General features: G+C 44.4%; 1 protein-coding gene across 1 annotated transcript in view; it reads right to left on the reverse strand.

The window, feature by feature from the left end:
* LOC136577417 (scavenger receptor cysteine-rich type 1 protein M130-like) overlaps positions 1-13,325 on the reverse strand; it is a 334,056-nt gene that overhangs the window by 118,254 nt on the left and 202,477 nt on the right. Inside the window, exon 5 of the mRNA XM_066577312.1 lies at positions 6,105-6,404. Within this exon, the coding sequence (XP_066433409.1) occupies positions 6,105-6,404 (300 nt within the window). The remainder of the gene's footprint in view (positions 1-6,104; positions 6,405-13,325) is intronic.

Raw genomic sequence — 13,325 nt, forward strand, 5'->3', positions numbered from 1 at the left:
GTCACAGTAAATAGTGGAACCTCTTCGTGGTTCATCCAGTCTTTGGAGCGATGAAAGGAACCGCAACTAATGGCACATTGGGTCAACCAGGTGGAGGCTGGGACCAAGTCTGACCCTGGGCCCGCTCATGTGCTTCCCACACAGAGTATTGCAGGTCTTACCTCGGTCACAGTTTCTTGGGTTGATTATGCCCCCTCCTCCTCCTCCATAATGTCTGGGGATCAGTGCTGGTCGGTATGTATTATCTCTCCTGCTACAAATTACCACAGTTATCTGAGATACCGGATTGGAGCATTCACAGGAAGCAAAACTAATCTAATGAGACTTTCACAGGGTCACTATATACCTGTGGCGGCTACTTTTGCAACACCTTCTGCTTCAAACCAATCTTTGGTGTTAGTATGCGCTGCTGCATTGTGGAAATGTGTAGAAGTACTGGCATCTGAGTCCCCTTTATGCCCACGTTTGTGGATCCTGACAATTTTGTGATGGAGGTGGCATTGGATTGGTATTATGATCGTACGTCAATTTATCATCAATTTTCAACAGAGGTGGCATGGGCATTGGAATTCTGATCAGCACTGTTTAGCAAGACAGATCTTATAGTACACTGTCTATTTTTGGATTTAAGCGGATAAATAAAAGTTATATGTTAGAGTCCAGGTTCCTTCCTGTGATATACGAAGAGTTTCCACAGTCCAAACGTGGAACAGTTGCACCAAAGCCTCGGCCTCTGCCCATATCCTCAGCAATCGTGGGCATAAAGCAGAGTCAGATGCTAGTACTGCTGCGAACGTCTCATTAAATCAGTTACGGTTGCTTTGATCGCTCCAAAGACTGGATGAACCACGAAGAAGTTACACAGGCCAAACCAGGCGCAGTTGCATCCCTCCCCAGGACCTCGGCCTCTGCCCATACCCTCAGCAATCGTGGGCATAAAGCAGACTCGGATGCTAGTATTGCTGTGAACGTCTCATTAATTCAGTTACGCTTCTTTTGATTGGTCCAAACCAGTGTGCCAGATAACTGTGGTAACACGAGCAAATAGATGTCGACCAGCGCTGATTCCCAGACCCCAAGCAGGAGGGGGAGGTGGCATAATAAGCCCAAGAAACTGTGACCGAGGTAGGACCCATAATCCTCTGTGGCCATAAAGGGGACTTAGATGCCAGTACTTCTAACCATGTGTACAATTCAACAACGCATTCTAAAACAAAAGATTTGTTTTAAGCAGGAGGTGTCACAAAAATTGCCACCACAGGTGTACAGTGAAGCTGTCAATGTCTCATGAAATCAGTTACGCTTCCTTTGATCACTACAAGGACAGTGGGACACATAAAGAAATTTGAGTGGCCAAAGCAGGACAATTCATTCTGTCTAGGTGTCAGATAGCTGGACACTGCACTGGAATACATTTGTGCACTCTGTGGGCGTATGATGCTGGAACCAGCACGTTTGCTGAACTGTAGTAGTGAACCTCTTCAAAATTGGTGGCAAGAACCTGGAGGCCGCCCTCCAAAAAAATTCTTTTGACAGAGGCTGGAGGCAGCCCTGGTAAAAAAGAATTTTTTAAATAGCCTATGGGGCCCTCTGAAGAATTGGCTGTTCAGCATGCTGACATGCTGGTTTAGGTGGAGGAAGATCAGAAAAGGATAGACCAAGCTACTTCTATCAATGGGACACACACACTTGGGCCTATTATGCAGATGCTTTCAGCAAAAAACAAAAGAATGAAAAATGAGAGAAGTTTTGTTAGTTGCTATATAGTCTGCGTACACCAGTAGGAGTATACTGCATAGAAGAGGTAACAGTATGCAGTATACAGCCGGAATGCTTGCGAACGCTTTGTGCGCACTAATGGTCCCAGGCAGCCAAACTGATGATGCACACAATGAGAGGAATTGTAGTCCTAGAAAGGACTGTTGGGGTCCAATAATTCCAATCCCATGCCACCTCCGTTACAAAATTTCATGAGCCACAAACGTGGGCATAAAGGAGACTCAGATGCCAGTACTTCTACATATCTGCACAATTCAACCACCCATTCTACAACCACAGATTTTTGTACCGAGTGGGGGCGAACCCCTGAAACAATTGCTTTACCAAGAATATAGGTGAACTCCTGAAACATTTGTGTACTAAGAGTATAGGCGAACCCCTGAAACATTTGTTGACCAAGAGTATAGGCGAACCCCTGAAACAATTGCTTTACCATAAGTTTAGGCGAACCTCTGAAACCTTTGTGTACCAAGAATATAGGCGAACCCCTGATAGATTTGTTGACCAAGAGTAGAGGTGTACCCCTGAAACAGTTGCTTTACCAAGAGTATAGGAGAACCCCTGAAAAATTTGTATACCAAGAATAAAGGCGAACTCCTTAAAAATTTGTGTTCCAAGAGTATAGGCGAACCCCTGAAACATTTGCTGACCAAGAGTATAGGTAAACCCCTGAAACAATTGCTTTATCAAGAGTATAGGTGAACCCCTAAAACAATTGCTTTACCAAGAGTTTAGGTGAACCCCTGAAACCTTCGTGTACCAAGAATATAGGCGAACCCCTGAAAAATTAGTTTGCTAGGAGTATAGGCAAAGGCCGGAAAAATTTGTGTACCAAGATTATAGGTGTACCCCTGAAAAATTTGTTTACCCAGAGTGCAGATGAAAGCCAGAAAAAATTTTTAACACACAGCTCGTACTTGCTTAATTTGCTAACAGAGCCTGGAGGCAGCCCTTTTGAAAAATTAGTTTGTACAGAGCCTTTTGGCCCTCTAAAGAATTGGCAGTTCAGCTTGCTGACATGCTGGTTTAGGAGGAGGAGGGGGATCAGAGAAGGATAGACCAAGCTACTTCTCCCTTTTTTGGGGGTGATAGAGAGTGCATGGTTCTCCTGTTCCAGCTTAAAGAATCTTTATATTCCACTGCTTTCCACCGGTGAAGAAGAGAAATCTGGGGAAATCCAGGCTTTGTTCATCTTAATGAGGGTAGGCCTGTCAGCACTGACAGTAGACAGGCGGGTAGGCTTATCCATGATAATCCCCCCAGCAGCACTAAACACCCTCTCTGATAAGACGCTAGCTGCAGGGCAGGCCAGAACCTCCAAGGAGTACAGCGCAAGTTCGTGCCATGTGTCCAGCTTTGACACCCAATAGTTGTATAGAGCAGAGGGATCACGGAGGACATTGGTACAGTCGGCAATGTACTCCCTCACCATCTTTTTACAGCTACTCAGCCTTGATTGGGGAGTGGTGACACAGTCTGGCTGGGGAGCCACAAAACTGGCAAAGGCCTTGGAGAGTGTTCCCCTGCCATCGCTGGACATGCTGCCTGTTCCTCACGTCTGCCCTGCTAGTTGGCCCACTGAACTACATCTTCTTCCGCTAGCGTGTCAGATGGGAACTTTAGTATCAGCTTTTACACCAGGGCCTTGTGGTATTGCATCACTCTCGTACTCCTTTCCTCTTCGGGAAGGAGAGTGGAAAGGTTCTCCTTATACCATGGGTCGAGAACAGTGAACACCCAGTAATCCGTGTTGGCGAGAATGCGTTTAACGCGAGGGTCATGAGAAAGGCTGCTTGACATGAAGTCAGCCATGTGTGCCAGAGTCCCAGTATGCAACACATCGCTATCCTCACTAGGAGGATAACTCCCAGTCTCCTCATTTTCCTTCTCCTCCCATACACGCTGAACAAATGTGAAGGAAGTAGCATGGGTACCCTCTGCAGTGGGGGAAGCAGTCTCTTCCCCCTCTTCCTCCTTCAATACGCGCTGAGAAACAGATGTGGGGGTGGTCTGGCTATCAAGCAATGTATTGTCATCCCCATCTCCTGTTCTATTTACAAAGCGTCGGCCTTAATGCTTAGCAGCGACCTTCTCAGCAGGCAAAGCAGCAGGATGGTTATGCTGATAATGGCCGCATCGCTGCTCACCATTTGTGTTGACTCCTTAAAGTTTCCTAAGACCTGACAGATGTCAGACATCCATGCCCACTCCTCTGTGAAGAACTGCGCAGGCTGACTACATCTCCGACAGCCATGTTGCAGCTGGTATTCACCAATGGCTCTACGCTGCTCGTAAACTGTCGCGAACATGTGCAATGTTGAATTCCAGCACGTGGGCACGTCGCACAACAGTCGGTGCACTGGCAGCTGGTTGCAATGTCCTGAGGGTGGCAGCATCTGAGGTAGACTTTCAGAAATGTGCGCACATGCTGATGCTTCCCCACAGCAGTGCTGCAGCACCTCGAGCTACCGACTGAAGGTGACATGCTCACACATGGAAATTGAGAGGTGGAGGAGGATGATGGGGGTATTTGGAGGAGGTGGCATAATAAGCTGGAGAAACCATGATCGAGATAGGATCTGCAATCCTCGGTGTGGGGAGCACGTGAGCGGACGCAGGGTCAGACTTGGTCCCAGCCTACACCAGGTTTACCCAATGTGCTGTCAGGGAGATGTAGTGTCCCTGCCCACCAGCACTTGTCTATGTGTCTGTGGTTAAGTGGACCTTCCCAATAACCGCGTTGGTGAGGGCACGATTTATGTTTTGTCAGACATGCTGGTGTAGTGCAGGGGCAGCGCAGCAGGAAAAATAGTGGCGACTGGGGACCGAGTACTGAGGGACGGCTGCCACCATGAGGTTGCGGAAGCTGTTTCTACCAGCCTATATGGCAGCATCTCCAGGCTGAGTAGTTTGGAAATATGCACGTTTAGCGATTGTGCATGCTGGTGGGTTGCCACATATCTCTGCTTGCGTTCCAATGCTTGCTTGGGTCATCGACAGCTGAACGCTGCGCTGGGACACATTGGTGGAGTTAGTGGAGGACAATGGAGGTGAAGGTGTGGGTGCAGGGCGGGAGACGCTCATGCCTGCAACCTGGGAGGGGGGTTGCATCTCTGTGCCAGGATGTGACACAGGGGAAGAGGCAATGGTGTGACCCGGAGGCGGTGAACAGCCTTTATCCCACCTTGTGGGGTGCTTGGCCATTATATGCCTGTGCATGCTGGTGGTGGTGAGGCTGGTGGTGGTGGCTCCCCAGCTGATCTTGGTGTGGCACATGTTGCACAACACTGTTCGTCGGTCGACTGTGCTCTCAATAAAAAACTTCCAGACTTTCGAGCACCTAGCCCTCAGCATTGAGGCTTGCTGCGAGGATGTGCTGTGGGGAAAAGTTGGGGGGTTATTTGCTGTGGCCCTGCTTCTCCCTCTGGCCACCCCACTGCCTCTTCCAACCTGTTCTGGTGCTGCACTTGCCTCCCCCTCTGAAGTCCTGTCATCAGTAGGCTTAGCAACCCAGGTGGAGTCAGTCACCTCATCGTCCACCGCTAACACACTGCTACCATACGATTTCAGTGGGCCCCCCAAAAATGTAAAGAGTGTATACTGTTGTTAGATAGCGTAGATTGACAGCACCAACACACTGCTATATAGCGTACGCTTTCAGCGGCCAAAAAAGTTTTAAAAAATTAAAAATGATATCAGTTTTTTTACTTGCTATCTAGTCTGTGTACACCACTAGCGGTGTACTGCATAAAACTGGTAACAGTATGCAGTATACAGCCGGGATGCTTGAGAACACTTTGTGCGCACTACTGCTCCCAGCCAACCAAACTGCTGATGCACACAATGAGAGGAGTTGTAGTCCTAGAAAGGACTGTTGGGTACTTGGAGCAAGGGTCTCTGCCTAACCGCTACCTATTCCCTACACCATCGCTTTCCCTATAGCAGCAGCTCTATCCCTCAGCTCATGCAGCGGGAGTGTGAGGCGAGCCTCAGGTGACCAGAGTTTTTATACTCGTAGGTCACGTGTTCAGCCCAGCCAGTCACTGCTATGGATGTGCACAGGGTTGGCACGTCACAGCAGGACGTGGTAAAGCCTTCCCTGCATGTTTATTAGCTAAAAAAATGGCACTAAACATGTGGGGAGGAGAGGAGGAAATTTTCTTGAGCACCGTGTGGTGCTCGCTGGAGTAACGAGCACCTTCGAGTATGCTACTGCTCGGACGAGCATGCTCGCTCATCTCTAGTGATTATACATGTTCTTTATATAATATTTTGCACCATTATTCACAATGACATCATAGAATGAAATGTACAGTATTACGCACCTTTACATTGGATATAGGCAGAACTTTGCTTGGTGCAGTTTCCTTCTATCCCATATCTTATACAGTCATATAGCCTGGACTCATTACCGTCACAATAGATTTGCTCTGTCCATATTGGTCCTGGTCTTCTTGTATAGGTCATTAATGATGGCACTGCTTCCCCACATTGAAGTTCTTTGCAAAGTACATTGGCCGCTCTTAGTTCAATCTCACAAACAGATCCCCAAGTATCACCATGAAGTGCTTCCAAATGTCCTGAGCAAGCAGTAGCCCCATCAGCTAGTCTGTATTCTCTGTGACCTGATGGTAAATCACTGAACACATTACTGTACATTCACATCACATTCCCATACTATAACACCGTGCAACACAATTTTTGAAATCGATAAGCAGATAGGTGGCTCATAGTAACTTTAGTGCGCTGAATTTAAATATCATACCCATTTTTCTGCCATGTAAGGTTTTCCAATTATGGGTAATAATGTAATCCAATTGCAATTGCATTGTATTTTTTTGAAAACTGCCTATACAATTAATCCAGCAGGCTCGCCATTAACCTTGCTTTATGAAAAGAATAAGAAAAGTGATTGCACAACTATTTGGCAATCACTATTACACACCGCATGCTGACTGAATACTATAAGGGTAGGTTTATGTAACATATACATACGCTATATGCAGCGTGGCGGAAAAACTGCTGATCATCCACCAGTAAGTTGTAATTAATGAACTGTAGTTTTACAGGTCATTGGTTAGACTAATCAAAATCATAAAAGAAAAACACATGCTTGGTATTGCTGTATCCGTAAAAGTCCTATTGATCAAAGTAATGGATTATTTACCCCTCCTGGTGAACGTCGTCCGAAAAATAAATTAAGAAAGCCAGAAATGCACCTTTTTGGTCATTCTGTCTCCAAGAAAAAATGCAATGAAAAGTGATCAAAAAGACGTATGTATTCCAAAATGGTACTAACACAAACTACAGGATGCCCTGCAAGAAATGAACTCTTGCACAACTATGTGGACAGAAAAATAAAAGTTATTGCGCACAAAAGATGGCGGCAGAAAATAATTTTTAAAAAATTTTGATTTCTTTAAAAAAAATAATTATACTTTAAAAAAAAAAAGCGACACCAGTTTGGCATCGTGGTAATCATACTGACCCATAGAATAAAGTTATCATATTATTTTTGTTACAGTTTGTGCACCGTAGAAACAAGACAGGGCTAGTTGCCATAACCCCCCCCCCCCCCCTAACAATTTTTACTTCGGACAAACCCTTATTAGCAAGGCATACCTTAGCTAAGCACCACACTACCTCCAACCGAACACAAGCACTGCCTGCGGGGCACACCGCTGCCTCTTCTCCTGGGTTACATGCTGCCCAACCCCCCAGCCCCCCGCACAACCCTGCGCCAGCAGCGCACACAAAAGTGTCCCTGCGCAGCCTTCAGCTGCCCTCATGCCACATGCTGGCCGCATAGCCACACCACCCTCATGTCTATTTATAAGCGCGTACTGGATGAGGAGGAACCGGAGGCACACACTGCAGAGGGTTGGCAGGGCCAGGTAGCGACCCTCTTTAAAAGGGGCGGGCGATAGCCCACAATGCTGTACAGAAGCAATGAGAAATTGACGTTCGATCGTCATTCCAATCCTGTGCCACCTCAGGAGCTGCAAACAAGGGCATGAGTTACATAGCTATGGGGAATCCATGTGCCCACACAGTATTCATTCTGTCAAGGTGTCGCATAGCTTAATCGACACCGCAAGGGGAAAGCCATCTGCACTCTGCCCCCTACCCAAGTCAGTCAGTGTCTTTGTGCCAGACAGGTCAAACACCGCGATGGGAACTAAGGGCTCCCCCCACCTACTGGCGTTTTTTTTTCTCCACTGCGCTGCGAGAGTTAGTGAAAACTCTCGCAGAACAGTGCGAGAAAATCGCTGCGATATCGCTGCGACAGTCTTTTCAATGGGGCCAGTGGCAGCAGCGCTAGCCCCATTGAAAAAACTGGCGATGTCGCAGCGATATGCCAGCGATTTTGGGGGAATCTGCCTGCATTTTTCTTGCACTGCGATGCGAGACTTTAACTTTAGAATCGCATCGCAGTGGAGAAAAAAAAACACCAGTGGGTGGGAGCCCTAAGTGTGCACCAACAGCATAGGTGGGTCCTAAGCAACCCAAGACATGAACAATAAATAAATCAGAGCGGCCAAACATAGCAGACTTACGCCGCGCCGACGACATAGGCCTCGACCCACAGCTTCAGCAATCGTAGGCAGGAAGCGGACTTTCACTGCACCCAGGACATAGGCCTCTGCACACACCCTCAGCAGAGGCTACTGCAGACTCCAATGCTAGCGTAGCTGTGAACCTCTCATTAGCGCTGTATCTAGTTTGTCCCAATGCAGTGCCCCGGATAGTAGAGCTAACGTCAGATTAAATACAGGTGGGCTTCGGCCCACACTGCATGCCCCAGTCAGACTGGGTTTTTTTTTATAAATAGTCACCGGCAGGTACAACTCCGCAATGGGAATTCTGTGTGCACCCACAGCACGGGCGGCTCCCTGGAACCCACCGATGGTACATTACTGTATCCCATTGCAGTGCCCTGGATAGCAGAGCTAACGTCAGATAAAATACAGGTGGGCTTCGGCCCACACTGCATGCCCCAGTCACACAGTTTTTTTTTTTTTTGTGCCAGATAGGTAGAACACTGCGATGTGAAAATTTAGTGCAGCCATACTATGCACAGACCCCTGTAGTATTCCTGTAGCAAACGTATGAGCTGACCCCAATAACAGTTATGTTGCAGAAGTCTAGGTAGACCCCAGTAACATTTCTGTAGTTACAGTATAGACAGACCCCAGTAACATTTTAGTTGCAGCAGTATAGACTGACCCCAGTAACATTAATGAAGCTGCGGTATTGGCAGACCCCTGTAACATTTCTGCAGCTGAAGTATAGGCAGACCCCTGTAACATTAATACAGTTACGCTCCTCTCCTGTAGCCCAAACAAGTTTCTCCGATAACTGTGGTAACAGGAGAGAAATTACATGATGCGCATTGCTGACCCAAGCGGGAGGAGGAGGTGGCATTACAAGGCCAAGACAGCATGACCAGGACCCGCTATAGTCTGTGTGGGAACCACGCTAGCGGGCCCAGGTTCAGGCTGGGTTCCGGGCCTCCACCGTGGATTTTGCCTCCATGGGCAAAATCAAACCTTCAGATCCGCCAATGGACCAAAGTAAAGCCACAGAATAAAAGTGGAAGCAACAACAGCTATGTGGAAAAGCTAGTATTTTGTGAGACAAGAGGGGCATTTGATAGCAATGAAAAGGATATTCAAGGAGCTAAAAGTCGGCACTCCTCATCTCAATCAAAAATATGGAAAGGCTTCATTCATATGTTTTCTGTTCACCATTGCAAAGTGTTAGCAATGCTAGTTTCTGGCTATACCACTCATCTTTGTCAGGAATTACCAAAGATGATCACAAGTAAAGGCCTCTTCAATCAGTCCAAAATCAGACCGGGAGTGTGTGGCTCTCAGCTGGCCTGCTTCCACCAAGGATAAGTGCCTGCTGCTACTCTGTCCCCAGCCATGCAGGGATGCTGTGTTCGAGAGTTGGCTCTATTCCTACCTCAGCATGACACAACACCATGTAATTATTATCTGCACCAACAAGATGGAAGCCTGCAATTGCTCTACCGCTCGGCTGAATGCTTCAGCTAGGGATAGTCGAATAGCACCCCAGTTGTATTTTTTTGGTTTTCGGAACTGTGGCCAGGATTAAGAGACTGCCGCAAGAGGGACCAAAGCTTTACCATTTGCCAAGAATGTTTGCATTGTTGGAGAAAGAGGAGGAGGGGGGGAGGGTTTAAAGGAGGTGGCATTACAAGGCCAAGACAGCATGACCAGGATGCGCTATAGTCCGTGTGGGAACCACGTTAGTGGGCCCAGGTTCAGGCTGGGTTCCGGGATACCACCGTGGATTTTGCCTCCATGGGCAAAATCAAAGCTTCAGATACGAATAAGAGCCAATGGACAACAGTGAAGCCACAGAACAAAAGTGTGATATGAAGCTGGGGAGCCCAGAAACTTTCCTCTCTCCTAATCCCTCAGCAGCTGGCTGCTATTCACCTGGACCAAGAACTCGGTCTGTGCCCACACCCTCACTTGGACCTCCGCGTCCTCGCCCACGGCCACATCCTCTAGGCCTACCCCTACCCCTCAGCATGGTGGATTATGAATACAGCAGACACTGAGCGTTGGTAAAAATTAGGCGATTATTGGCCTGCACTTGGAGGCTGACAGCGGTACTGTAACGCACACAGTAGGCCAAAAAAATAATACGCTTGCCTGCAGAAAGGCCAAACTGACAAAGTAAATCAGTCACGTTTTCTTTCCCCACTACAATGACTGGATTAGCCTGGAAAAAGTTGCACAGCCCCAACCTGGCGTACGTAAGAAATCAAGTAGCAAAAAGTACCCCCGCGCTCCGGAACTCAGGAAGCAATAACCTTATAACATACTATACTTTTATTGCAACGCGTTTCGGCGGTACATAGACGCCTTTCTCAAGCAATACACATATTCACAAAATAACATCTATATAAACACAATTAAAAGATTAGTCTTACTCACAAACACATGTTTTCGGTGGACGCCGTGCCCCGGCGCCATCTTGGTATCACAAGGTCATCTCTTGTGACGCAATACGTCATTCCCGTCACGTGGTTGGACATGTCATTACATTCATTCATAAAAACGGGGTTGTATACTACGATCATTTCACAGGACACACCACGTCATTATATCACGTGATCGGATAACTCATTCATTAGAAATATAATGTCAATTTATCATACCTAGTATAGTATTATATAGCTACTCAATATCTATTTACCTCATCTATTAACAAGGGCATATCACTCGGAACCAATATATATATATATATATATATATATATATATATATATATATATATATATATATATATATATATATCTTATAATATATACTTTAATGTAATATTTAAAAAATAAATTATGTATATAGCCCAATATCTATTTATTAACTCAAAAAAACAATTTTCTTATAATTTGAACTGTGATAACTAAAATATATTTATAATTAATAGTTTGTACATATATTCATTAGTCAATTAATTAGCTAACTATTAGGAAACCCTTTGTAAAAATATATAAAAATGTGTATATAAATAGAAATCCTATAAAATTACACCACCCATGTTTTGATATTAATTCTTATAAAATATCTTAATACCTATAATAAAAAAAAAAATTTCAACAATTTTTTTTCTTTAGGATGTTATATCCCATAAGGGAATGTATATCTGTGTGTGTGTATATAATATAATATAATATATATATATATATATATATATATATATATATATATATATATATACATAATACCCAAAATCTAGTGTTAAATATTTACAAAAACCTAATTTAAACACGGTAAAAATATTTTATATCCTTTTTTCTATAAAATACTCAAATTTTCTCCAGGATCTTGCTTAATCCCATAGGTACCAATGTTTTTAACCTATATATCCAGTACATCTCTTTACAACGGAGATGGCTAATAGATTTATTGTGGATATGTTCCAATGGAGTTACGACCAGATCTTTTGTTTCACAGTTGTGTGCCTCCGCAAAGTGGCGGGACACACTATGTTTGGAATATCCTTTACGGATATTAAATTTGTGATTATTTATACGTACTCTCAGTCTATTCTTTGTCCTCCCCACGTATCTCATGCCGCAACTGCATTCTAATAAATATATAATGTAACTACTCCCACAATCCAGTCTAACTCTATTGTCTAGTCTAACTACTTCCCCTTCGGGTTTTATTTCAAATAGATCTTCTACCCTGTTGGATATGTGGGCAACACTTACATCTATTTTTATGGCATCTAAATATTCCAGTCTTATTATATGATGTAATATTAGTAATTATACTCTTCTTTTTAGCCTCTGCTCTGGATGGGGCTATAGAATCTTTGATGGTCCTATTCTTTCTAAAAATTAATCTAGGATATTTATCTAAAGTTTTCCCCAAAATTGGGTCATTCATAAGGATTGACCAGTTTTTTTGTATAATTTTACGGATGTCCCGATTTTGGTTATTGTATCTAGTTATGAAGGCTAGTCCAAAAGTATTTTTATTTTTGTTTTTACTCTTACTACTTAATCCTTTTTTATCTTCATTCTTATTTCTATTTTTATTTTCATTTTCATTTCTAACCTCTATCTCTTCCCTATCATTTACATTCTGTCTTTCTTTTAGTATTTTATTGTATGCTGCATCTATAAGCTCTTCGGGATATTTCTTCTCTAAAAAACATTTTTTTTTTTAAATGAGAGATTGTTTTTTAAAATCTTCAATTCTTGTACAGTTTTGACTTATCCTTTTCAGTTGCCTATAAGGAATGTTAGTCTTCCAGGGGTGTAAAAATTGATGTAACTTTTACTATCAACTTTTTTAAAATGGGTGGTAGCAATAATCCTGTTATTATCATGGGTTAATTCTAAATCTAAAAAAATTATTATGGTCAATATTATCGGTGAATTGGAGATTATATTCATTCCTATTCAATTGTGAGACAAAGTCTATCAGATCATTTTCTTTCCCATCCCAAATTAAAATGACATCGATGAACCTCTTATAAAAGATAATTCGTTCATCTAAAAATCTATGCTTTTCAAAGTCACCCACGTATAGATTAGCGTTAGAGATGAGCGAACGTACTCGTCCGAGCTTGATGCTCGTTCGAGTATTAGCGTTTTGAGATGCTCGTTACTCGTAACGAGTACCACGCGATGTTCGAGTTACTTTCACTTTCATCTCTGAGACGTTAGCGCGCTTTTCTGGCCAATAGAAAGACAGGGAAGGCATTACAACTTCCCCCTGCGACGTTCAAGCCCTATATCACCCCCCTGCAGTGAGTGGCTGGTGAGATCAGGTGTCACCCGAGTATATAAATCGGCCCCTCCCGCGGCTCTCCACAGATGCATTCTGACATTGTTCAGGGAAAGTGCTGCTGATGCTGGAGCTGCTATAGGGAGAGTGTTAGGAGTTATAGTAGGCTTCAAGAACCCCAACGGTCCTTCTTAGGGCCACATCTGACCGTGTGCAGTACTGTTGAGGCTGCTTTTTGCAGTGTTGCACCTTTTTTTTTTTGTATAT

This window comes from Eleutherodactylus coqui, chromosome 8 (genome assembly GCF_035609145.1).
Source record: "Eleutherodactylus coqui strain aEleCoq1 chromosome 8, aEleCoq1.hap1, whole genome shotgun sequence".
Lineage (NCBI taxonomy): Eukaryota > Metazoa > Chordata > Amphibia > Anura > Eleutherodactylidae > Eleutherodactylus > Eleutherodactylus coqui.